The 14,875-nt window shown below is 45.1% G+C and overlaps 1 protein-coding gene across 1 annotated transcript in view; it reads right to left on the minus strand.

Moving 5' to 3' along the window:
• Positions 1–1,037: 1,037 nt before the first annotated feature.
• ATP6V0B (ATPase H+ transporting V0 subunit b) overlaps positions 1,038–14,875 on the minus strand; it is a 34,109-nt gene continuing 20,271 nt past the window's right edge. The window contains exons 4-8 of the mRNA XM_068239553.1: positions 12,583–12,660; positions 10,160–10,229; positions 6,405–6,456; positions 3,705–3,895; positions 1,038–2,554 (exon numbers count right to left, since the gene is read on the minus strand). Coding sequence (XP_068095654.1) covers positions 2,528–2,554; positions 3,705–3,895; positions 6,405–6,456; positions 10,160–10,229; positions 12,583–12,660 — 418 coding nt within the window. The 3' untranslated portion in view covers positions 1,038–2,527. The remainder of the gene's footprint in view (positions 2,555–3,704; positions 3,896–6,404; positions 6,457–10,159; positions 10,230–12,582; positions 12,661–14,875) is intronic.

Raw genomic sequence — 14,875 nt, forward strand, 5'->3', positions numbered from 1 at the left:
CTCCCTCACCTGGGTTCCCCCCGTCCCCGCTACCCCTCCAGCTATTTGCGCAAATTGCTAAAATATAATGTCAGCAGCGAGCGGGAAAGATTACCTTCTCTCCACTTCCACCGCTTGCTGCTAGACTTCCTGCATTGTCGCCTTCTATACTTTGGAGGGTATATATACACTTCGCGGCTAGCAGAGGAAGTAGAGAGATGGTAATCTTCCCCGCTCACTGCAGACATTATATCTTAACAATTTGCACAAATAGCTGAAGGGGTAGTGGGGACGGGAACGACTGGCTGCTTTCCCCTCTAGCATGGCAATCCCCTCTCCCAAAGGCTGTGACACAGAAACGGATACGTTCTGTGTTACGGTTCAGTACTTTTGTTACAGTGCTTTCCTATACTTAACATTGAGGCTGAATTGCCTCAGAGATCAGCAGAAATGCTACAGGACCCGCATTTGCATTTGGGAGAAAATCACATCGCTCTAGTGTGATCCATCACATTCAAATACATTAGCCAAGAGCTTTTCAAAGCAGTGGCGTTTTTAAGTGCTCAGAAGCGCTCTTGGTATGCACCAGCCCTTCAGAAGAGTGACCCCTCAGGAAGGGAGCACACTTAGCAGAATTGCATGAGTTTTGCTCTATGAGCTATGGGGAAACCACATACATTCCTGCTAAGTGTGCTCCCTGCCTTAAAACTCAAATCCATAGAAGTTCCATAAAAGACATTTACAATCCCCGTTTTGTTGCAATGCGTATGCAGGTTGAAACTGAACCAATTAAAAACTGTCAACAATTATGTTTGATTGTTTCAATTTCAATCGGCATACAAACTACAAAACAGTTTGCACCCAGCTGAAAAAAAATAAATTGATCACCTCTGCTACAAGCTACTAATCTGTACTGTGAAATCAGCTTCGGGGAGGGGCTTTGCCCAAGCACAAAAACAGAAAAAAAAGGTAGTGGGCAGAACTGATGTTGCACGTGTATCACAGGACAGGCTGAGCAGAATAAAAGGTTATATGTAGGTATCACATTTCACACACACTGTTTTTCCAACTCTTTATTCAGCTAAGTGTCCAGCTTCAAGAGATGAATTCTTTATAAAGACACTCAAGTTTCATTCACTTTATTATCCCCCAAAGTTTGCCGGTATGTGCTCTTACCCATCTGCATACACAGGTATCGGGGGCCTAGTGCTTACAGAAGCAAGTGTGCAGTTAGGTTACTTACCACATGTTTGTGTGGAACAAGATACAGTTTCCCCAAAATGAAGACAACCACTGAAAGTAAGCCCTAGCAGTAGTAAGGGGACAAAGTTTGGCAACTTGTGTTATTACTGTAGCCAATAGTCTCACGGGTTGGACCATGGCACGGTCATTGGGCCAATCACTGCTACTCAGTGAGTAGTCCCCATAAGTTGAAGGTCAGGAACTCAGCAGCATAGACCTGGGGGGAAGAAGAGGATGCAGGGGGACATCTGGGGATAGGGGACAGTGCAACATGGAGCTGGGGGTAAGAGGAGGATTCAGGGGGACATTGGAGGACATGGGGACACCAGGAGGACAGTGAAAGACATGGGACAAAAGACAGGGGCTAGTGGGGGACACCAAGAGGACAAAAAAGTACAAGGTGGACACTGGGGAACATAAAAGGAGTATCCAGCAGAGAAAGAGGCGGCACAGGGGGAAGGCAGGACGACACAAGGCACAGAAACGTGTGTGTTCATACAAATGTAAGACTCCCCCTGAAAACAAGCCTTAGCACAGCTTTTGGTGCAAAAATTAATAAAAAGACACCGTCTTGTTTTTGGGGAAACAGTACCTCTTGGACTTTGTGGCCCTTTCTTGGGAGGGGGGGGGGGTCACTATATGGGGCACATAGGATAAGTATACTTATCCATTCACTTTTTTTTAATTAATATAGAAATTACATTTAAAAATAAAAGCTGATCACAACTGCAAGTAGCCAGCCGAAACTGTAATTAGATACCATTTGGAAATTCTGCACCTACAGGCGATATTGTGTGACGTCATAGTGCTATGAATACTCACATTCACAACAAGGTATATACAGCTATACACAAATATACACGATTACTGATGGGCTCTCCCCTCGCAGTTTATAAATAATTTCTGGAAACAGGAATGCCTTGTCGGTGCAGTTGGGCAAGGGACTCTGCACACACCAGTAATGGGCCTATACAGTTGCATGAAATGGTCACATGATCAGCATCCAGGGACGGGATAACACTCTGCTTTTGTTCAAAAAGGAACACCTTGTTCAACAGACCTCCACAAAACAAATATATTTTATCATTCTCACAAGTTCCTAAAACAGGGTGACATCCGAGGAGTAAAATTATATACACCATCTTTACAGCACATTTGAAAAATTCAAATAAAAATACAACTGGCTGGGAAAGAAGGAATAAATCATCTGACAGCGTCAGACATGAGCACATGGAATAAATAAATCGTCTCTTCTGGTCTTCTGATTGGAAGACGAAACAGCGGTATGGAGCGCCCCCTCCTTCGCTCAGTCCCCCATCTTCACTTTTGAAGTCTGAAACAGACAAGAAAGGGAAGGTCACAACAGTAACAACCGTTCTCAGTAGTCACATCAACTCTGTTCCTCCATAACTGCCCTATACAGAGAATACCATTTCCCAAGTGGAGATCTTCCTTGAGATGAAAAGTGAAAAGTCTTGGTGAAAAGTTTCAAGTGTATGCAGGTGCTCACACTGTCACTGAGGAGGCTCGCTGATGCGGTTAGATTGATAAGATCTGACAGGACGGATCTCCACACCGCCGATTCCCTGCTCGCGAGGAGACAATAGCAGGGAATCGAGCGGACGACGAGCGGGGAATCTAATCCGGCGCACGCGCGGCGAGCGGGGACGCGGAAGAGGCGATCCGGCGGCTTATCGAGCCGCCGGATCGCAGCCTCATCTACCCGTGTAGATGAGGCTTAAAACGTATCGGAGCAGCTGTACACATGCTATATTCTTGCCCAGATTGCCCGCGAACAGTCACATGTCTAGCCTAGCGAGTTTTACCTAGCATCTGCATGCAGATTTAGTTTTGCTGCGTATTACACTTGATTAAAGGTAATTCGGTGTTCCGGCGGTTGCCAGATCCCAAATTACATCTCTATCCGAGTTGCTACAACTTGGATGGGGGAATAGCATTTAAAGCCGCCAGGGAGTTTTGCAGCAGCAGGGAGAGCCATCAGTCGGCTTGCCCTGCGCCCAACTCACCGGTGACATGTACATACGTACGTAAGCGTTCCAAAGTCTTCAGAGGAGTCTCAAAGGCACCACATTTGAACAGAAGACAGTGGGGGAACTAGGAGACAGAGTGAGGACCGGGAAACTATAGAATCCAGAGCTTTCCCTCTAAATAGGCAAGTATCTGACTTTATTAAAGTTCACTTCAGGTTTGCTTTAATAATTTTTAGTATAGTAACTCTTATGCAGTGCTACAACTTTTTGCTTGCATTACTTATGATTGTGGCTGCAGATTCAGATTGTTTCATAGCGGGTTTAGATGTTCTCACAATATAAGCCTGTTACTTGCTGGAATATTGCGTCCTTGTGGTGGTGCAGCGTTAATAGTGCCTCATCTAGTAGTGTGTAGACGTGCAAACAAGGAAGACAGTGGTAAATAGCAATCAGCAGTGTGTCTGTATTGCTCCAAAGGCATAATGCGCTTACCTGCAAAATTGCTACAATAACGCCAAACAGGCCGATGGCACTGCCAAAGATCTCCACAATCAGAATCTTCACAAACAGACTGGGATTCTGAGCATCTGCCAGCGCTGCGCCACTGCCAACAATACCCACACAGATCCCACAGAAAAGGTTTGAAAAGCCCACCGTGAGGCCTGCGCCAAACATGGAAAACCCTGAAAGCAAAAAAAAAATAATAATAATGTAAAGCCAAATCCTTAACTGTGCAAGTTAATTTACATCAAAAGCATGATCACAAATGCCTAGTGTTCACAGAAATATCTCAAGATGCCTATAAAATGGTGTTATCTCGCCGTGTCAGAATAGAAGCAGTCATCTGAGAGGAAAGACATGTGAGAAACACATTCCATTCGTTCTTATCCACAGACTTCCCAGACAGAATGGAGGATTATGGGAGAATCATTCAAGAATGTTTGCTAAAAGCCCACACAAAGAGGACATTGTGGTACATCACAGCTAGAAATTATATTACAACATCGCCATCTTGTGGACACACTGTACAATGCAGATTACTGATTACAGCACAGCATAACATTATAGAGCCATCTTGCGGCCACAAATCAGAATGCAGATTTTGGAAAAGGACGATGACGAGCACTGTGTACTGTTGTCAATCAGTTAAAGAAGTTTTTGAGTAAGGCTAATGGCTAACACAAATTAAGAAAGCAAGCTTGTAAATACATTTAGAAAGTTGTTTTACCAATGAATGAGCCATCATTACTGAAAACCTTTTTCTTAAAGCGGACCTAAACCCAGGACTTCCTCTCTGCTCTAAAGGTAATTCTGCGGTTTCTTATCTTATATAGAAAAACATTTTGTTACAGCTAACAGAACAACTTGCAGAAAATGGCCTATATCTTTACTATCTCTGGTATAGAAAAGGCCAGGGCAATTTTCTGCAGGGGACAGATCTATGCACTGGAGCTCAGCAGATACAGGGTTCCAATGAATATTATTGGACAATGTGTTGAGCCATTCTAACATCTAAGCATTAGTGTACATTATAGCATCCAAGTACATTTCTTCCAAAGTAAAGTGCACTATAAATTGCTCATCTCCTATGTTGTGGGCAATACAAATCTGACAAGTTTTGAACTCCGCATGGGGGATTTCAGTATTTACTTTATTTTTTACAAAATCTCTGGAAAGGATCAATACAGACATGTTAGCCAGCCCCCTACTTGCTTGCAACTATTGGTTCTTGGACTAAGCAACTGCAGTTCAGGAAGTGGTTTTGAAAAAAAAAAAATCCCTAGGAATCCTCCAGAAGGAAATGGACTATTCCAAAACCGGTCAGATTTTTCAACCCATTGTAAGTGACAGGAACATGGTAAAAAAATAGATTGCGTCTTTTACTCTGGAACAAAATGTACATTTTATACATATGCATTTTAAAATTGTACAATATTTTGTGATGGTGGTCCTTGAACTGCTAGCTTCAGCTTCCCCCAGTGTGATAACATCAGAGGGCTGAGGGGAAGTAGATCTCATCGCACACGCTCGCTCCTCCCTCGTAGTGGTGCATGACCATGGCAATAGATGATGCTCAACACATAAAAGGATCTCAAATGCATAGCTTTCCACAGGCCCGAACACACCGACGCTAGGGAATGAGTGTGTTCAGGCCAATGAATGCCATGCAGTTTGGGCCCAATAATTTGTGTTGCATCAGCTGTTGCCATGGTGATGCCTCACTACTTTGGTTGTATTGGTGGGAGGAGAGAGAAGAAAACGCACTCCCACAGTTTTCTGAGCTCTCATTCAGTGAACAAGGGAAGCAGAGGTGGAAAAATCTTGGAAACTGTCCAAATACTATAAAGGGTACCTGAGATGGCATCAGAGATTATTTATGCTTACCTGGTGCTTTTGCAAAGCCCTATGAGTTGCCGGGGGGGGTCTCTCGCTGTCCTCTCAGACTCCTCCATTCACTTGTAATAGCTCCCAGTAATCTGGCAGTTGTGCGTTTCTGCGCATGTGCATCCCAGCTGCGCACACACCTTTGCCACACTCACGTTCCCGGGAGAGCGTGCAGCCGGCATGATTACCGGGAGCTATTGCAAGAGAAAAGAGGAGCTGGAGAGGACATCGAAGGACCCCTCGCATCTCATAGGGCTGGAGGAAGCCCCAGGCAAGTATAAATACAACCCAAGATGCCATCTTATGTTCACTTTAAAACAGATCGGGAAGATTTGCAGGTTAGTATAATTTTTTTGCTCAACAGTACTCTATCTCACTCCAGACACATTTCTCTTTGCCACCATTACACTCTCATCCTTCTTCCTGCTGGCACCACTATTTCCCAGCATGCTTTCTAACCCCTCTTGTGACCCATCACGTTGTCTCACCCTAATCATTCACTCACCATTCCCCTGCCACTGGTTGCCCTTTCCTCCTCCTGCCACTGAATGCACTCTATAAGTCTTCACTCGCTACTTCTGACAAACCTGCTCCTCCGTTTTTTTTTTCTATTTAACCAATGCCTTTGGGGACACTTGATAGCAATGAGGAAAAAAAAAACAAAAATCTACCCACAACTAAAACAGTGTCAATCTGCCCTCCAAACTTGCAAAAAAGGAAGAAGTGCAGCTTCCATTATGCTGTTCCAGGCAGCAGTGGTCCATATCTGGATTAGCTGCAATTCTGTACAGAAGGCATGCGACTGACCTGCGTGGTAGTTCCGGCTGCCAATGGTCTCTGGAGTGGTTCCTGAGAAACGCTGGAACACAGAATATATTTCATCAGGTTATCTCAGAATCAGAAACTTGGAATTGAGCAGATAATCACTGCTATAATGTGTAATTAACTTATAAAAGCACGCCAAAAGTGTCCATACTTTGGACACTCCAATATACAATAACCTATTCTGAAAACATGATAAAACATCACTCCACTCCTCTCCTCTCTAAACTTCTTTAACCTTCCTGGCAGTAACCCAGAGTCAGGTTAGGAGTGAAAAAAAAGCAGCCAGGAGTGGTAATCCCAAGACTCGGGGAGACAGCAGCAGCATGGCAGCATTTCAACTCACCTCCCCTGGGATCCTGATGCCGGCAGCTATTCTTCTTCCGGTCACTGGGAGGCTCTGGATCCCTTGGGTGAGATCATTGGTTACAGCGCCACCCGGAGGGAGAATTGCATTGCTGGATCCCAGGGAGACGAGTAAGTGCAGGGGCTGCTGCAGATCTCTCTGTCCTGGAGCGCTGCAGGGAAGAGAAGCACGGGGTACAGTCCTGATGTATAGTCGGCTCACACAGGGGCGTCCTTGATCAGGATCTAGCATATGCACGTGTTTCTTTTGTGCCCATACACACACCCCTTACCTCCATGAGCCATAATTCCTCCACGCCCGTTAACCTAAGGATGACCCTGGAAGTCATTTATTTGACTGAGGGTATAAAATAGAGTCCAGTGTGCCTGCAGGGAAGTTAAATGACGAAGGCGTGGACACGCCGAAACGCGTCTTGACATTGCCTGCACATGGTTACCCCACAGGAGACGCCTTGAGTCCACCTTCCATCTGGACCCCCCCCCCTGCCGCTGGCCACTGCAGCCTCAGGTCGTTTCTCTGTTGGGACGTCCTCTTCTGGGCTATATGCCTAACCAAATGACTGCTTATTTCATGTATCTAGTAAGTGCAACTTTTATTACGCATTTTTAACTTTTATTAAAAGTTATCACACTACGGAGCGCTCCTCCCATCTTGTCTTATCCTAGTAGTCCACTCAGGCCTGGTGCACACTAAAACCCGCTAACAGATCCGCAAAATGCTAGCAGATTTTGAAACGCTTTTTGTTATTTTTCTATGGCGTTTTGCAGATTGCTGCAGCGGATTTCAGTATAGTAGATTTCATATATTGTTACAGTAAAGCTGTTACTGAACAGCTTCTGTAACAAAAACGCCGGCAAAACCACTCTGAACAGGCGTTTTTCAGAGCGGTTGGCGTTTTTCCTATACTTAACATTGAGGCAGAAACGCACCCGCAATCCAAAAAATGCCTCACCCCGGCATTTTTCGTTTCTGCAAAATGCCTCCTGCTCTGGTGTGCACCACCCCATTGAGATACATTGACCAAGCGGATCCGCAGCCGCAAGCGGCTGCAGAAACGCTGAAAAAGCCGCTCGGTGTGCACCAGCCCTTACAGCCGAGTGCTTGAGGAGATGCTAGAGTGTGATTGTATTCTGGTCCACATTGACCTTTGACCTCCAGCAGCGCAAGATTTCACATCTGTTTTTTATATATTGGCTAAAAGTAAGGTATTTATACTGAAAATGTGGGCTAAAAGTTTGCAGCTAGGATTATTGGAGTAAAAATCCATATCTGGCTTATGTGCAAGTCCTCACACTGGAGGCATGTATTTGATTGAGTGTTGAGCCCAGGTCCCTTTATATTGTGCTTGGTGTATGTGCCCAGCCCTGTGAGCTCCTCATATGATGGTTATTAGCCTGACTGAGCGACTACCATTTTTTGCAGTGTATTGTTTGGCATGTGCAGAGGCAAAGGGGGAATCTGCTGATGCCCCCCCCCCCCCCCCCCACCTTATGTCAGACTGCACTCTACAAGGTTAGGGGCTCATGGCCCTGCGGACAACCTTAGGTAAGTCTGTTCTCAGGCTTTTTACCGTATAGGTGACGTATTCAACAATCGTGGATATGCTCATTGTATGTGTAGGATACCGATACATCCATCATAAGCGTAAGGACCCCTCTAGCAGATTGGCCTTGACGCCGGCAGAGAGGCTTAAACCACACGCCTGTTGGATACGTGGCACCAACAATCTTGTTTATTTTGGGATGTTGTGTTAAAGAGGAACTCCAGTGAAAATAATCTAATAAAAAAAGTGCTTCATTTTTACAATAATTATGTATACATGATTTAGTCAGTGTTTGCTCATTGTAAAATCTTTCCTCTCCCCGATTTACATTCTGACATTACATGGTGACATTTTTACTGTGGGCAGGTTATGTAGCTGCTGCTTGCTGTTTTGGCAGTTGGAGACAGCTGCAAACAGCTATTTCCCACAATGTAACAAGGTTCACAGACAGGAAACTGCCAACTACCTCGGTCCTCAGAGCTCCTTGTGGGAGGAGTTTCACCACAATATCAGTCATACAGCGCCCCTGATGGTCTGTTTGTGAAAAGCAATAGATTTGTGAGCGCCTAATATGATGGTTATTAGCCTAATTGAGCGACTACCATTTTTTGCTGTGTGCTGCACATTACTTGATGGAAACAGGGCCCTCAAGTATTGCTACTTCTCCAGGCTCCAGCAGTCCTTATGTCTCCCTGCAGCTTCAAACGCATAGGTAAGTTTAGGGGGTGGAGGGGACTGGTTCCGAGAATCCCCCCTCAGACCGATGCAAGGTCTGGGGACAGGCACAAGTTAAGACTCCAGAATATCTGCAGGGGGCGTCTGCACTGTCTCCCCGCCCCTGTTCTTTCCCTGCTACAGGTTTTGTTTTTTTTTGTTTTTTTTTTGGGGGGGGGGGGGTTTATAACAGCAGAGAGTGTAGAGCATGGAGCAGCTCTGGGGAACTTAACAGAGCACAGAGGCATGCATCAGTGCAGTCTGTGCCCCTGCTGTATGGTAGTACAGAAGGAACCTCGCAGAATGCTTCACTTTCCCCTTTATTACAGATGTCGGCTGTCATAATTATCTGTATCTAAACTGCTCCCGATCTATCCCATTGTCAATTGGGAGCAGATTGGGCATGTCGTAAATAATCTGATCCCGTCAATTGGACAGGAAATTGCATAGTGTATACCCAGTATTGAAGTCCTACCATATTATTGTAATGTGCATTGCTGAGGAAGACCTTTCAGGAATCACCCTGAAAATCCTGGGTTTGCCCCTGAAACTCCCCGCAAGAGCTTATACGAGCCGTCATGTGACCGCAGTGGTGCCCAAGATTTCTCATGAGTAGTTCTAAGCTGCAGGGAAAATGTGAGGATTGCTGCCGGAGCCAGGTGAGGTAAGTATATTAATATGCACTCTTCCAATGCATTTCTGCTGGAAATACACGCTTCCAATGTACATTCAGGGGTGCTGGGCTTATGCACAGATTGCCCTATGTGGGAGTGTATACATAATGAATACTTCACTTTGTAGAGTCATACGGTAGTACACACCTGTGACACATATACTGTACCACTGAATGAAACATTACATTAAGGAAAAGAGGATTTTGGATGGATGTCATTTGTGACCATTAACTGAAGTATATAGGTCCGTACACACGCCGGACTGCAGGCAACGACGGGTCTGTCGCCGGGCGGATTGCTCAGAAACAGCCATATCAGTCTGCAGACACACTGTACACACGCCGGACTGTCGCTGGAACGCCCACCCAGCGGGAGGTGACGACAGACCCGTCGTTGCCTGCAGTCCGGCGTGTGTACGGACCTTTAGAGCAAAGAACCTTACCTCAGCCATATTACTGATTACAATGGCCATGATGATGCCATAGATCGCCACTGCCTCACAGAAGATAATGCTGGAAGTCAGAAAAGAGCAGGCATTAAACGCAAAACAACCCAGTACTGTGTGAATAAAGTGACGATGGGGACGCATTAAAGCAAACCTGCAGGCAGTCACACCTATCAGATAGCAGCTGCTATAGAAACATGAGCTTCCTGGAGAAGCATAGTCACCCCCTTGCCTTCCAGGCATCATATGAAACCGGTTTTCTAGTTGAAAATGTAATTGGGGCTGGTAGGGGAATGATTGTCCTGGAATCAGACAAGTTGGTGGGGGAAGGTGCCTAGGTAGCTTTGCCTCAGGTAGTAACCTTAAAGGGAACCTGAGATGGTCCCAATGCATTTATTTATACTTGCCTAGGGCTTCCTCCAGCCCCTTGAGGTGCATGGCTTCCCTCGCCATCCTCTCCGTTCACTCTGGTCTGTAATCTGGATAGCCGCATGCACACCTCCTGCAGCACTACCATGCCTGGGAGCATACGGCACAGGCACTCCCAGGTACAGGAGTGCGGCGCACGCAGCCGAGCATTCGCACAGGCCCATGACTGCTGGAGACTGAATGAATTACTAATTATTTTAAGCAACACCAGTTGCCTGGCTATCCTGCTGATCCTCTGCCTCTAATGCTTTTAGCCATAGACCCTGAACAAGCATATACAGATCAAGTGTTTGACATTAGATTAGCTGCATGTTTGTTTCTGGTGTGATTCAGACACTACTGCAGCCAAATAGATTAGCAGAGCTGGCAGGCATCTGGTATTGTTTAAAATGGAAATAAATATGGCAGCCTGCATATACTTTTCACTTCAGTTGTCCTTTACTGAATATAGCTTTGTGAATAAAATGGCTTATTTTTAACAATATTACTTCAGAAATTGTTTAATCAATGTCTGCCTATTGTAAAATCTTTCCTCACCCCGATTTACACAGGCCAGGCAGGACCAGCGGAAAACTTATCACAGTGATTATTCCTTCGATTAAAAGGGGGTCCTATAGGTCCCAAACCTTAACCTTTATAAGATGCATTAAAATGAGAACTTGTGACAGGACAAACAATTGTATACAGTTAGCTTTGCATCTGAGCTTGTAAGCACACTGAGCCCCTCACAATTTCCTAAATCAGATGCTTGGTAATCCAGCAAATGTCTGCTGAGACAAATTGGCATACTTCTAGTGAAACAGAAAATACACTGCTTCCACAAGATGTCTGATGCTAGAGAGAGTGGCAATTATTGTTTTAATTGTCAGTAGAGAAAGTTACCCTCGGCTCTGCCTGTTCAGTAAGCCAGCACCTATTCAATAGGAGACCTTAGGCAAGTTTCCCTAACACTGCTACTGCCTATAGAGCGCGCCCTAGTGGCTGCAGCTCTGGCGCTTTTGAGTCCGCCAGGAGAAAAGCGCGATATAAATGTTATTTGTCTTGCCTTAAAAGTGTACATTCTGTGCACTAATAAGAATGACACACACACACACACACACACACACACACACACACACACACACACACACACACACCTAAGTAATGGTACAAACGTGCACAGAACTGATTGGCGCTGACTCAGTCACAGAGACATCCATCATCTGCTTAATAGTGGGTCACTGCTCAGAACATGCATATATTACACATATGAATCGTCTCAGATATTAGTGTACTACTTGCAAATGCTAGCTATGTGTAAGAGCAAACGACCCTAAACTATCAACATGTTTCACCCCAAAATGGGCTTCGTCAGGATAAATAAGGTGTTTGTGCAAGGTGCATTCAAAATCGTAACTGAATTAAAAATAATAAAATGTATTATTTTTCACGCACTTATGGAGACTGGAGATTGATTCTGCCTTCTGATTGCATAGTGTTTGATTAGCATTAGGACTGCATTACTAGTTATGTTACTAGGAGAGAAGCCCAAGGTCTCCTGTCTTCAGAAACTTCTGCCTATGTAGCCACGGCCCACCCTCAGCTCGGTAGCTACTAATCAGGCCACAGTTGCCAAGCTGAGAGAACAAAAAGAAAGGGGGGGGGGGGCAGCAAAAACAAAAAAAAAAAAAAAAAAAAACAGTTCCTGTATATGTGTACCAAATCTGTAGATATGCTTTATGATTGGAGGTGTCCTTAAATTATCAGATTTGTGGCACAAGTAACGTTAGAATTTTAGAGATATTTTGAGGGGGAAATAGGAGAATTTAAATTCAAATATGTAACCAATATCACTTATACACCTTGTGTATAACAAAAATTAGAAGTACAGCCTTTAAGGGCATTCTGAAATGCTGTTATGTGTATGTTTGGAGATTTTGGCAAGCTAAACAGGTGGCGGTATTTTGGAAGTGACATCTGGAGCTCAATGTCACATACCAGTAAACTCTTACCTGACCAGGTTCTTTGTCTTAATGCGTGGGGCCTTCACTCCTCCACCCAGAATACTTGAACCGGTGATGTAGATGCCCCTGGAAGAAGGAATGATACAGAAATATTACTGAACAGGGAACAGTTTACATCAAAAGATGTGCTTGTGTGGTGGAGGACATAACCCTTACATCCCTTTGAGACCACTTTTATTTGCTTAATTATTACAATTATTCAACATAGGATAAATGAGACATACCAACTTGCATCAATCTTTTTTTTTCCCCAATTCCTCCTGTGCCAAGTGTCTATTCAATAAAATAGCCGGGGCTCTACTCCTATCGATTTTCCTAAGTGGTAACGCTGATAAACTGAGGTGTAGGGGTGGGCGGGGGCTTTTAATCTTCTTGGCTTGTGTTTCCACAGATCAGGTGATCATCACCTGATTCTTGACTTATCTCAGATACTAGTTAGAGAAACATGGTCACCAGTTGAGGCACAGAAGTGGGTGACAGAGGTGCGGGAGTCAAGGTTTCACACTGCAATAAGTGCTTCTTCAAGCAGTCTTGAAGAAGTCCTTATTGCAGAGCGAAACATCAACCCCTGCATTTTCGCACTATCGCAGAAGTGGAGATCTGTCTCCAGCAGACAGCAATAAATAAAAACTCCCCCCCCCCAACCCCCTTTTTTGGGGGAGGCTGTGGTAGAGTTAGATACTATTGCAATGCCTCACTTCCTGTCAAAGGGCCTACAAGCTTTCAAATTTATTTTAAAGAAACCCAAGTTGAGAGGGATATGGAGGCCGTCATATTTATTTCCTTTTAAAGGGAACCTTTACTGAGAGGGATAGGGAAGTTTCCTTTTAAACAATACCTGTCGCCTGGCTGTCCTGCTGATCTCTTTGGCTGCAGTAGTGGCTGAATCACACCTGAAACAAGCATGCAGCTAATCCAGTCTGACTTCAGTCAGAGCACCTGATTTGCATGCTGGCTGAGGGGCTGTGGCTAAAAGTATTAGAGAGACAGGATCAGCAGGAGAGTCATGCAACTGGTATTATTTTAAAAGGAAAAATCCATATTCTTCTCAGTTTAGGTTCCCTTTAAAGTGTACCGGAGACGAAATTGATTAAAGCATTTATACTTGCCTGGGGCCTCCTTCAGCCATCTTTAGGCCGTTGCCTCCCTCACCGCTCTGATCATCCGCTGGTCGGCCTGGTCTCTTCTTGCTGTGCATGCCTGCCCCATTGTGCTTTCGTTGCCTGGAGCATTCTGCTCCCGTGCTGTAGTACTGCACAATTGCAGAACGCTTCGGGCTGCAAGATGGGTGTATGCACAGCCACCCTGCACAGTACAATAGGTCTTGCAGCGACTGGAAGAAGAGACTGGGGTTGGCCAGCTGCTGATCTGAGTGGCCTAGGAGGACGATAAGGGAGCCAACTGCCTAAATGGGGCTGAAGTAGGTATAAATGCTTTACTTAAATCCCTCTCAGGTTTCCTTTAAAACTATGCACATCGCCAGACAGACCTGCTGACCATCTGTTTATAATACTTTTAGCCATAGACCCTGCACAAACATGCACTTTAGGTTATCTGACTGACGTGTGACTAGATTAGCTGCATGCCTGTTTTAGGTGTGTGATTCAGACACCAGCAGGACAGGCAGGCAACTAGAATTTTTTTTTTTTTAAAGGAGAAATATTTCAGCCTCTATATCTCTCTCACCTCAGGTTCCTTCCAATCCACAAAGGTTCATGGAAGACTCAGGAACAGGGCGCAAGGTGAAATCTCAAAATAAATAAATAAAAAAAAGGCACAGAAAAAAAATAAATCTTGCAATGTGTTTTGAAGCCGAGACGGTGCGAGGGGGAAGATGGGACACTTGTGTTCTGCCTCATGACATGCCTCTGTGTCACCCAGACGCCACTCTCTGCCACTTCACCGCCGCTCTATAGCTCCCCGAAGTTAGCGACAATAATTGTTACTATGTTGGAGTGTAATGGGAGAAGAGGGATTCCCTGCACAAAACGCCACTAGGGGCCTTTCTGCAGGCTTTCCCCAGCTGCCACTAAGCAGCTCTCTTTCTCTGGCCACGCCCCCCTGCCACTCCACCGTCCCCCTGCATGCTGGGAGAGAATCTCTCTCTCCTTCCAGGGGTCACAAAAGTGAAAGTAACATGCTGCAGGCCAACAGAGCGGCGGAGAGTGGCTACCTGATCTGCAAAGCTGCCCTCAGGTAGCCTGCATTTTACTTTTTTTTATTTTAGGCTCTCTTTAAAGGGACGCATAAGTCAAAAAAAAAAAAAAAATGAGTTTTACTC

Source organism: Hyperolius riggenbachi, chromosome 6 (genome assembly GCF_040937935.1).
Source record: "Hyperolius riggenbachi isolate aHypRig1 chromosome 6, aHypRig1.pri, whole genome shotgun sequence".
NCBI classification, from domain to species: domain Eukaryota; kingdom Metazoa; phylum Chordata; class Amphibia; order Anura; family Hyperoliidae; genus Hyperolius; species Hyperolius riggenbachi.